The sequence below is a fragment of the Humulus lupulus genome, chromosome 2, assembly GCF_963169125.1.
Source record: "Humulus lupulus chromosome 2, drHumLupu1.1, whole genome shotgun sequence".
NCBI lineage: Eukaryota > Viridiplantae > Streptophyta > Magnoliopsida > Rosales > Cannabaceae > Humulus > Humulus lupulus.
The window spans coordinates 165,004,828-165,016,715 of NC_084794.1; the positions used below are offsets into that span (position 1 = coordinate 165,004,828).

Consider the following 11,888-nt stretch of genomic DNA (forward strand, 5'->3'; position numbering starts at 1 on the left):
CCTACGGTCAGGCCACATGTAAATTTCCATAAAACTTTCCAGATTTAAACTTTGATATACCATAAATATTTACACAAAATTTAATTTTAAAATACTTTGATTTACCCACTCAATACACTGCCCAAAATTCGTGAATCTCGTCTGCCAACATTTTTCCAAATTTGTACAAGTTTCACAAAACATGCATAACTCCTATCATAAAAAATATTTTTAAGCATTTAAAAAGCCTAAAATCATGTACTCTTCCTATACAATTGATTTATGGAGTTTATTTTTATGAAATAAGTCTTTATGGCAGTGCTTGCCTTTTGGAAGTCAAATTGAAAACATTGACAACAAACATAAGATCATACAACTTAGTGGAACTTTGGATTCCAAGCTTATAACAAACTTTACCACCTTGCATGCATAAACCATACATCATAAACACAATATTACAAGCCAAAAGAAGAACATAACACATAACACACTCATACAAAATAGATTTCCTAATAAATGTTTTTATATAAAAATGAAGAAGTTTTTAGAATCATAAATGTCGAGCTCTATTGAGATATGTAGCAACTTAATGGGGGCTCGACAGAGCTCGATGATGCTCGATAATTTTTGTGGTCATGTTTAACTAACCAAGACTTTTTATCGAGCATCATCAATCTCTATCGAGCTCTATGTAGCAACTCGATGAGGATCGATAGAGATCGATACATATTTAACTAACTGGGACATATTATTAAGTATCATTGAGATCTGTTGACCCCATCGAGTAGGGCTGGGCATGGGTTGAGTTGGTCTGATTGAGGGTGTTTGAGTGACCCAACCCAATTACATCAGCCTAGAGAATTCTAACCCATTTTAAATATTTTTAAGATATAATCCAACCCTACTAATTACATTAAGGTTTGGTTGGGTTGAGTCGGGTTGGGCTATAACCCATTGAAAAAAATATATGAAGATTATTAAAATCAATAATTTAATATAAAAAAAGATGATCAAACTAAAACCTAAAATGAAAAAAATCATGTCTTAGTAGTTTCTACTACTAGTTAGTACTTAAAAACAAAAATATTACAATTGTCCAAATTCCAAGCATAAGTTATAAAATTATTGTAGTCATTCATTATAGCAACTAGATATTTCATAGAAATTTAAACAAAAGTAAATAGTTTGAATCCATCAATCAATAATGGCAATGGGTGTCTGGTCTTATCCTTTGTTGTTGCCTTGTGCTTAAGATTATTGTCTACAATTCAATATTCAATACTTCATAAGGTTCATAGTACATACAAATCATAACTCAAAGTCCCACTAAACCAGTTCCATTGCTTGTGTAAGACAGGAGACCTAATGTAAAAACAAATAAATAAAGAAACTAAGTTAGCATATAATAAATATAATAAGTAAATCTAACCAAAATTAAAAAAATCAACAAACATAATATATTTATCATTTATAAATCTAAACTTTAAAATTAAAAAATCATATACTAACATAATAATCACCGAAAAAAAGTTTACAAAAAAAGAAAAAGAAACATCACACAATAATATATATGTACATATACTGTTAAAAAATAATAGAATAAATAATAATTTTCCCGACACTACCAAATTATGCCAAGTATAAAAGCAGTTAAATTTTCCCCCTAAATTATTTCATCCACTGAATCATACCCCTTTTGTTAGGATTCGTTTAATTTTACCGTGTAATGAGTGATGTGGCATTGCAATTGGGGCTAAAATGGTAAATGAAACTATTTTGGTAGGAAAATTGGAATCTCGTTTTGGGGCTAAAGACATCAACGAATGAAAAAGTTTGGGGTTAAATTAGGGAAAATAGAGTATTCCAGCTTTCTTGAGAAGAAAATAGTGGTCGGAGTGATTGAAACCCATCAATGAAGAAGGAATTCTGAAGAATCAATGAAATGAAATCCCATTTCACGGTAAGTTTTGCTATTTTGTTTGAAATTTCATCAATGAATTAGTTTCTTGGTCTGAGGGATATATATATATATATTTTTTGGATGAGAAAGAAGATGGAAATGGAAGTTTTGATTGGTTTAAAGAGAAGATGAAAGACCTTTCGAAAAAAAAAAGAGATCGATGAATAAAGAAGCTTGAAAGTGATTAGCGCTTTCAAAGCTTTATACATAAAAAAGTCTTAGTCAATGTTTGTGGGGTCTTGGGGAATATATTGGCAGGTATATGGTCATAGATTCTTAGTCAATGTTTTGTGATTTCGGTAATCTTTTTGTCATTATTTGGTTTGGTCATAAAGTTTTAGTCAGAGTGCACACGGTTTTAGTGAAAGTTTTTTGGAATATGGAGTGATATATTATTCGGTTAGTGGGAGTGTGTTTGAGAGTATAGTTTAGGACGACCAACTTTGTCTTATTTTTTTAAGAAACTAATTATTAAATATTGTTTTGTATTGTGTATAGCCAACAACTAAAATTATGCCTATTTTGGACAACTCAAATGACCAAAATTTGACAGAAAATGAAGTTGATTACTCTGGTTTATATGCTTAAATAGGGGCTGGTTTGTATGATGATGGGCCTGATTTTGATCGAGCTGGGTTGGATGTTGAAAAAGGGTTACAAATAAATGAACTTGGGCATGATGTTGGTGATGGAAATGTGTTTGGGCCTATTTTGGGTGACTCAAACGGAATAGAAACAACTAAAATTGAGGTGTCTCTTTTGGACAATTCAAATGACCAAAACTTAATAGGATATGATATGGATGGGTCTAGTGTGTATGTTGAAACATGGGCTGACTTGGATGACCAAGTTTTGACAAGAAATGAAGTTGATGGATCGAGTTTTGATGCTGAAATTGGGGCTGGTTTTGATGATAGTTTTGGGACTGGTTTGTATGTTGCTTCTAGTGAGGACAACAATGAAAATAGTGATTTTGAGCTTGATCCTGAGTATGCACAGATGCAGACGACTTGGATATTGGCGAAACTGCTGAGAAACACTTAAAAGGATTAGGAAAAATGGCTTTAGATATCGATATCGACATAGACAATGATGGTGTCATTGAATCTGATGGTGACTGTAGGCAAGATGATAGTTCTACTGAGGATGGGAGTGATTAAAAAAATATTGATGAGATTACAAAGCTTCATAAACAAAAGAAGAAGTCTAGTAGAACTAAGCTTTCGCAACTACCTGAGTTTAGGTCTGCGGTTGACATGGAAAAACCAATATTCAAGTTGGGGTTATCATTTGCTTCAGGGGAAATTTTTAAGCAAGCAGCGAGGGAATATGCCATACAAAATGGCAAGGACATTTTTTTTTTCCAGAAGAATGACCCTCACAGGATTAGAGCACAATGTAAGGGCGTGAATTGTCCTTGGGTATGCTTTGCTTCTAAAATTGATGGCACTCCTACTTTTGTTGTCAAAACATATGTAAGTGAACACAAGTGTGCTAGAAAGAATACAAAAAGATTTGCTACATCAAAATGGTTGAGTCAAAAGTACCTAAATGAATTTAAAATGCATGACAAATGGGGTGTCTCTTCATTCCAACAAAAAGTCAGTAAGGATCATGTGCTTGAAGCGTCAAGAGATAAGGCTTATAGGGCTCGACTGATGGCAACAAAAACCATTGAATGGAGTTATGAAGAACAATACAGTGCTTTTTGGGATTATGCTGAAGAGATTAAATGGACTAATAGGTGTTCAACTATTGAATTTTTGACTGAACTAGGTGAGAATGGTAAGCCGCGTTTCAAGTGGATGTACCTATGTTATGCAGGGTTAAAACAAGGTTTCAATGAGGGATGTAGACCAATCATAGGTTTGGATGGTTGTCACATTAAAGGGGTACATCCAGGACAATTACTAACAGCAATTGGCGTAGATGCAAATAACCAGATGTATCCAGTTGCTTTTGCTGTGGTAGAAATAGAAAATAAGGAGTCTTGGAGCTGGTTTGCGGACCTGTTGTGGGGGGATTTGAAAATTGAAAACTCCAACCATTGGAGCCTCATTACAGATAAGCGAAAAGGTTTGGAACAAGCTTTAGGGGTATGTGGGAAGAAGGGATACTTGAGGCTGAGCACAAACATTGTGCTAGGCATTTGGAGAAGAATTTCATCAAGGTTTTCAGAGATAAAACATTGAAAGACCTACTATGGAAGGCTGCTAGAGAAGTAACTATTTGCAGATTTGAAGTTGTCATGACTGAGATAAATGCTTTGAATGAGGAAGCCTTCAAATGGTTAATGGTTGTAGGTCCACACCACTGGAGTAGATCACACTTTAGAGTTCATCGTAAATGTGATATACTTGTTAATAATATGTGTGAGGGATTTAATGGTACAAAGTCAATATTGGCTGCTAGAGATAGGCCTATATTGTCAATGTTTGAACGTATTCAGATGTACTTAATGCAAAGGCTAACCAAGAATAGGCAATCAATTGTCATGTGGGAGTCCAACCTTGCATCGAAGATAGCAGCCCAACTAGAAAAGAACAAGGTTGAAGCAGGTGGTCACTTGCCAACCAAATCGGATGAGTGGATGTATCAAGTACAAAACATATATGGGGGCATGTACTCAGTAGATTTGAAGTGTTGGATCTGTTCTTGCAGAAGATGGGAACTTAATAGGATTCCGTGTAGTCCTGCTGTTGCGACAATTTAGAGTAAAAGGGAGGAGTCAGAGCAATATGTTAGCAAATGGTACACCAAGGAATACTACATGAAGGCATACTCTCAACAAATTTTTCCAATTAGGAATCAAGATGAGTGGCCGAGAATTGGGAAGATGAGAATGATCAAACATATAAGCAAAGTACAATCGGGGAGACAAAAAAAAAAAAATAGAAGAGTGGAACTTGATGAAATTGCTCCACCAGCAGGGAAGAAATTAAGAAAGAGATTCCACAGAATGAGGTGCTCTAGCTGTGGTGCAGTGGGGCATAACTTCAGAACTTGCATTACAAACAACAAAAATAAGGTAATTTTTTTTCTTGTTACTTCGCTGAATTTCTGGTTCATTTCTAAATATGTGGTTCATTTATGGTTTATGAAGTCAAATGTTACCACCACAAGATCCTGGGACTTATGCTAGAAATAACATTCCAACTCAATACCACTCAGTAAATTCATCAACAATTTTGAGTGTCTTGCAGCCAACAATTCCACCACCTAAGATACTGTCTTCATGATTTAACAACACCAAAACATTATATTTTTTTTACTAATCATTCATTATTTCTACAATAATGCAGCAAAGACCATTCGAAGCACCTTCACAAAACATTCCAGCAAGGTCAAAAAATACATAGAATGGCTGCTGACATGGTTTCTAGATGTCGTGTCTCCTTTTGAATTTTTTTGGATAGCATGAATGAGAACTAATGTTTTTTGGATAGCATGAATGAGATTGAATGTAATTTGGATAGCTTTTATGCTTAGTGAAATGTTGCTGCCTTTTATAAAACTTTTGGATAGTTCTTTTGGTAATCACTTTGTAATTCAACTTTTATCATAAGCACTTTACAACAGATTTTGGATTCTTTTATTTTCTTCTTCTTAAGTTACTATGTATTTGGGCAATCACTTTGCAATCTAACTTTTATCAGCATAATATTTTTGGGACCAAAATTGACATTTCTAAAACAGAATATAAAATCTTGTTTTGTGGACCAAATTTTGGATTAATTTTTTTCTTCTTGAATTTGCTATATTTCTGAATAGTTTTTCTATTAGTTTTTTTCCAATCTATATATGCTCAATCAATTTTCCAAGTTAATTGCGACCACCGTTTAAAGTAATTAATTATAGCAATTGTAAAAAAATAAATGAAATCTATACTCAACCATTAATATCAAACACTAAAACAAAGTGACGTTCTTAAAGTAAAAATAATCAACAAAAAATCACATTTCATATTAGATTTGGCTTCTCAAATTCATTAAACACTTGTAACTAATAAATACAACAAACTTGCAAAAAGTGCAGCAGAAATACAGATGCCAAACTTTAAATATTTCATCAACTTCATCAATTCTCTAACTTCTTTCTCCCTTCTTTCAAAAATATTGTGTAGTAGCTTTAGATTGTCCTCAACCTCATCTAACCTTTGAACTAGTTCATTCTTATGAGATGGAGGGTCTATCCATCTCAGAAATCGACACCCATTTTCAACATTTCTCTGTAAAAGATAGGATTAACTATGAGATAAAGCAATTCAAAATAAAGCCCACCAAAATTTAAAACAAACCTTATATCTTGGGTACCCATAAAATCTTCTACCCAGATTTCCTTCAGTCCATGATGTGTGTTCAATAGAATCCCACCCACAGTCACAAATGGGTTTGCTCATTTTAACCTTTCTTCATGCCTTCTCTCACTCTTGCAAGAATTGCTAGAATATGAAGAAGAGAGAACATTGAATAATTCTTTGTAGTGAAGAGAAGAAAATAAGACCTAGGTTTTACAATGAAGAAAATAAATGAATTTAGTTTTAAAAAAAATGTGAACTTTACGTTTAATGAATGAGGGGTATTCAATATTCTTTTAATCTCTCAACTACCCAAAGGTGTTATGCCACATCACTCATTACACAGCAAAATTAAACAAATCCTAACAGAAGGGGTATTATTCAATGGATGAAATAATTTTTGGGGAAAATTTAACTGCTCTTATACATTAGGGGGCATAGTTTAGTATCCTATGGGGCAAAAATATTATTTATTCAACGTAATATTATATATATATATAAAATCAACAATGATAACTGTTGACGCGGTTCTTCGGCAACAGGTAATTAAGAGAAGAAGAGAAAGAGATTAATACTTAAAAGTAGAACCGCCGCAGATATGAAATCTTTGTGAAAAGAACTAGGTGACCTTAAACACGTTTTTAAGTGGTTCGAAGGTTAAAAATCCTTCTACTCCACTAGTCAATATTATTGATCTTTTCTGGGTAATTGGTTTACCAAATATATAGTTCTTACAAGACTATTTTTTCCAACCCCTATCAATTCCCAGGGTCTCCATATTTATAGGAGAAGGCACCTGGAAATTGGTAGGGAGGTCATCCCATGACCTTACCATTTGTCATATCAAGTCTGTGATATTCATGATTACTTCCTAAACCTGACACACAAGTGTGGTCTAATCAGTATGGAAGGAGATAATGGGCCGCACGGCCCAACCCGTCCGTGGGTGTCTGAATACGCACGTTCCTGCGGCGTGTCCGAGAAGTCAGGGGGATATCGGACACGTGATGGCAGGATTATGCACGTTTATCTTGCGTGTTGACTTCCCATAGGGTCAGAGCTTCCTGAGAAGCTCGCTACCGGAGCAATCCATAACCCGAGCTGATCCGTCAGTGGTCGCCGGATGTTGTTCCCAGCTCCTGGAACAACAAGAGGGAGCAGGAAACTCCATCCCCTCGAGCTAGAAAGGGCCCGTCCTGAAGACAAAGCCTCTGGGTTGTGGGAGCCTCGGGCTAAATCATGTTTAGTCCGAGGATCGTCCTGCTAAACAGCCTGTGGGAAATCCAGGGCGTACATCTGCCCCCCAAGCTCCTGCCCGTGGTCCATGACGTCAGACATGGGAGACCACAGTAGGAGCTTTTAGACTTCTCCCACAACCCTTCGCATTCCATGCTTTTCGCATGCGTCTGATACGTGGAACGCCGTGGGTGGCGACGGTACACTCTACGAGAATCGCATTAAATGGCCTAGCCTACTGTCCAGCCGTCGTTTCACATTTCGAGTGGAGGGTCTCCCAGGAGCCTTTTACACGTGATCCCCCCTTGTATAAAAAGGGGGGTGGTCATCCCCCGCACGGACCACCTTACCATTCAGAACCTCTCAAATTTCCTTCTTTTCTCTCTGACCTTCCGAAGAACAAAACCCTCATTTCCATTGCTCTCATCTTCTCCGTTCACGAAGCTTAGGCGTGCGAGTTCCTTCAAGGCCTTGGAGACTACTGTGCCAACGAAGCTCCTACCAGCGCAGCAACCTCGCTCACCATCCAACCCTATACTGTAAGTCTTCTGTCCCTGTTTATTTTTGAAAGCATGCCACTGTAGCCTAGGTAAAAAATTTTACTGTAGCCACATGCAGAGGTTTTCTGGGTCGCGCGGATATGGAGGGTGACGGCCCTTCTTTGATTAGGGCACACTTGCCATGGGACATCGCCTTAGAACATGGGTTCCATGATTCTCTCTTAGGAACAATTTCTGGGTAGGATCCGTAGGAACTTTGGGTGCAAAAACCGGGTAGCTTAGGGAATACGCCTTAAAAGCGGTTTTGCCACGCCTTGCCTGTTGAAACTTTCCCCCCAAGGCAAATTTTTTTTTCTTACTCTGAGCCATCTGACACACGAATTCCGAGTAATCTGGGATCTGTTGAGGGCATAGGCGCGTGTTCCTTGGAACGCGTGGCACCACTCTCCACGGGCTGGGCTTACCCCAGCTCGTGTACTTAATACTTGCCTCACTCTCCTGCTTGGGTCGCCTTTTCTAAAGTGTTTTCTTTTGTTCGATAGGCGACCAGATGGCTCCAAAGAGAAATCTGCCACAGAAGAATGTGGGAAGTTCGGCCTCCCAGAAGGATAAAGGAAAGGCGGTGGTGACCAGCTCGCCAATTCCTCACTTTGGACCGGCGGTGGAGAAGCAGGCCGAGGTGGCTCCTGACGCGTTTTTCGAGGCGGAGAGAATCGTCTCGAAGATAACCAGCCAGGCAAAGATCACCAAAATCTTCCTTAACCACAACATTCCTCTGGGGAAGACCTCCGTGATCGCCCGACCTGCTGCGGATGGGGAGAGGAGCTGCACGCCGCTCGACGAGTCGTTCGCGGCCTGGAGCGGGGAACACTTCAAGGCAGGGGCCTTCCTCCCCCTGGATCAGTATTTTGCTGATTTTCTGAACTATGTGGGGTTGGCCCCATTTCAGCTCCCCCCCAATTCCTACCGTCTGCTGGCGGGACTGAGGTATTTGTTCCAAAAGCATGAGTGGGAGGTCCCCACTCCTGCTGATATCTTATATTTCTTCTGCCTCAAAGCCAGCCCGGACCAGCGGGGGCGAGGCGACGGGTTCTATTACTTAACCCGCTTCCCTAACACAGCAGCAGTGATCGAGCTGCCGAGCCATCCAAACGACTTCAAAGACCAGTTTTTTATGTCTACTGGGTTCCGAAACTGCGATCATCATTATTTCAACCGCCCTCGTAAGTAATCCTCCATTTAGCTCGCCTTTTAACGGTTATCTTATTTTAGCTCGTCCCTTATTCCAATTCTGATTTCAACCAACCTTGCAGCCATCTACTCGAGGACCGAAAAGTCCGTGACCCTCGGGGGTCAATACGACACACTGGCGAACCTGCCTCCCAGTGAGAAAGACTACCGCGTGCTCGTGACAGACGAGGCGATGGTATTCTGCAAGCTGATTTTCCCAAATCAGACTTTGAATTTGAAAAGGCCCCGGGGTCCTCCCCCAGCCCGCGACAACAGGCCGACCGTCGCGGAGGAGGTCGCAGATGACGAAGGCGAGGAAGAAGGTGAGGAAGTTCCTCTGGTGAGGAACAGGAAGAGGAGCTTGGAGGTCGCCCAGGGGATGATCGAGGAGAGGGCCCAATCCGGAGCAGCCGCGGGTCCTTCCGGTCAAGGTAACTTTTACTTATTTAAGAACGTAGATAGGGCCACTGCAGACCCCCGGCTGGTTAGGTTCAACCCTAGGCAGCTCGTCCATCGTCACCCAAGGAATCCGAACCTGGACACGCTTCTGCTCCACTGCGTTGACCAGCTCGTGCTGGACAACCAAGAGAGTCGACCCAAGGGTACCGTAGTAGTAGATAATACCCTAGCCTTTAGGTCGGCCATTTTTGAGGAGTATGGGACCAATTTACGCACGTGGCCTGCACTCCAGAGGGGCGTCTACGCTCCGGGGATTAGGCAGTACGTAGAAGAGTCTAGCCCCGATTCAGAACCGGACCTAGAACCTTCGCCAGTTCGGGAGATAATCGTCCTAGGCTCTTCCAGCTCGGGGGGTAGGGCTCCCTTAGTATTTGCTTTCTTATTGCCTTTATTTCTGTATGATTGCTGATAACCGTGTTTTTTGCTCTTTGGCAGAAGAGATGTCTCAGCCCGGGAATAGTCTGCGGGGCGTTGTGTTTGGTGGGAATCCCCCAGCGGGGCCGAGGTTAAAGAGGCTTCGCGAGTCCAAGAGCTCGACCGGGGTCTCCACCAAATCCCCAGCTACGGAGAAGGAGAGAGACCCGTCATCCCAGGTCGCGGGGGCGAACCTCCCTGTCGCCAGGACAGGACTCATGCATCTGCCACCCCAACGATCTCCACTGGCCGCCCAGGACGGGGTAATAGAGGTCGGGAATCTGGCCGTGGCAGCCCCGGACGTGCGTATCCCGGTCGATCCCCGGGCTCTGGAGAAGATGCCCGAAGCATTCCGGGGTACGGTGTACGAGTCGGCCAGCTACGCCGTCAGCCACTATTACAATATCAGGGAGAAGGAGCTCCGGGCCATCGAAACAACGAGCCCGGTCCGAGTTATAGAGTCCGCTATGGACATGACTTTAACGGTAAAGTGCCCCCTTCTTCTAAGGCTTTGACACTCACACGCCGCCTTTCTCCTTCCAGTTTGCTAATTTATCACTCTTTTCTTGCAGGGCATGGCTGCCGCCTATAGAGGCATCGTTAGGACCAAGGCCCAGCTCGAGGGTTTGGAAGCAGATCGCCAGACTGCCCTCCAGGAGTCTCAGGAGGCGAGAGACGCCTTGGCGGCCTCAAAAGCCGAGTTAGAGAAGGTCCGCTCGGAGAACCAAGAGCTTAAACGCTCCCTGGCCGCATCCGAGCTAGAGAAGCTTCGCTCCGAGAACCTAGAGCTTAAAAACTCCCTGGCCGCATCGCGGGCAGACCTTGAGGTGGCGAAGGCCGAAGTCCAGACCTCCCAGGCCGCCCTGAAAGACGAGCGGGTCGTGTCGGAGCAGTCCTTACAGGACCTATTCTATCACTGCTGGTCCCACAATCCGGACGCGGACTTCTCTTTCATGCCGCCGGACCTCTGGGCATTCCTGTTGCCGCGGCTTCAAGCCCGCCTGAATAAGGAGGCTCCTCCATCGGAGACTGGAGAGGCCTCTGCCGCGGCGGAGCAGGGTGAGACCGCGACCTCCTAAGGGCCAGCTGATGGGGCTTAGGATGCTTCTTGTTTTCGTATTTTGAACACCTTTTTTTTTTTATTGTAATTCTCTTTTTTATGTGAGGCGTTTCCGCCTCGAGACAATTTGCTCAACCAGTTTTACATATATATTTTTATGCATTTGGTCATAATTTATCTCTTTATTTTTATGAACGTAGTTCGAGTTAACTTTATCCGTATCCCGGGCTCTTTAAATAAGATCCGCGTTCAACAAATTTTTAGTTCACTCCTAAGTTTTCTGACCTGGTTAAGACCAGGAACTTATTTTGAAAAAACTTAGTTCGCGTCAACTTTTATTCGTATCCCGGGCTCTCTATAGAAGAACCACGGTCAACAAATTTTAGCTAACTTCTAAGTTTTATGACCTGGTTAAGACCAGGAACTTATTTTGAAAAAAACTGAGATCGCGTCAACTTTTATCCGTATCCCGGGCTCTTTAGAGAAGAACCTCGGTCAACAAATTTTAGCTAACTTCTAAGTTTTATGACCTGGTTAAGACCAGGAACTTATTTTGAAAAAACTCAGATCGCGTCAACTTTTATCCGTATCCCGGGCTCTTTAAAGAAGAACCTCGGTCAACAAATTTTAGCTAACTTCTAAGTTTTATGACCTGGTTAAGACCAGGAGCTTATTTTGAAAAAACTCAGATCGCATCAACTTTTATCCGTATCCTGGGCTCTTTAAAGAAGAACCTCGGTCAACAAATTTTAG

The 11,888-nt window shown here is 41.1% G+C and overlaps 2 protein-coding genes across 3 annotated transcripts; one reads left to right on the forward strand and one right to left on the reverse strand.

Annotated features, from left to right (window-relative positions):
* Positions 1-1,792: 1,792 nt before the first annotated feature.
* Positions 1,793-5,569, forward strand: LOC133818676 (uncharacterized). 2 transcript variants are annotated; one of them, XM_062251698.1, is made up of 3 exons: positions 1,793-1,939; positions 2,532-4,967; positions 5,242-5,569. In XM_062251698.1, the coding sequence occupies exon 2, from the start codon at positions 3,196-3,198 to the stop codon at positions 4,129-4,131; it is 936 nt and encodes a 311-aa protein (XP_062107682.1). In that variant the 5' UTR covers positions 1,793-1,939; positions 2,532-3,195; the 3' UTR covers positions 4,132-4,967; positions 5,242-5,569. The 2 variants fall into 2 exon arrangements, with proteins under 2 accessions (XP_062107682.1, XP_062107681.1); XM_062251697.1 differs by having other exon boundaries at positions 1,795-1,939; positions 2,438-4,967.
* A 309-nt stretch (positions 5,570-5,878) lies between these two features.
* Positions 5,879-6,748, reverse strand: LOC133816393 (uncharacterized). The gene is made up of 2 exons (XM_062248916.1): positions 6,237-6,748; positions 5,879-6,167 (listed from the first exon to the last, which is right to left on the reverse strand). The coding sequence occupies exons 1-2, from the start codon at positions 6,336-6,338 to the stop codon at positions 5,928-5,930; spliced, it is 342 nt and encodes a 113-aa protein (XP_062104900.1). The 5' UTR covers positions 6,339-6,748; the 3' UTR covers positions 5,879-5,927.
* Between the last annotated feature and the right edge of the window lie 5,140 nt (positions 6,749-11,888).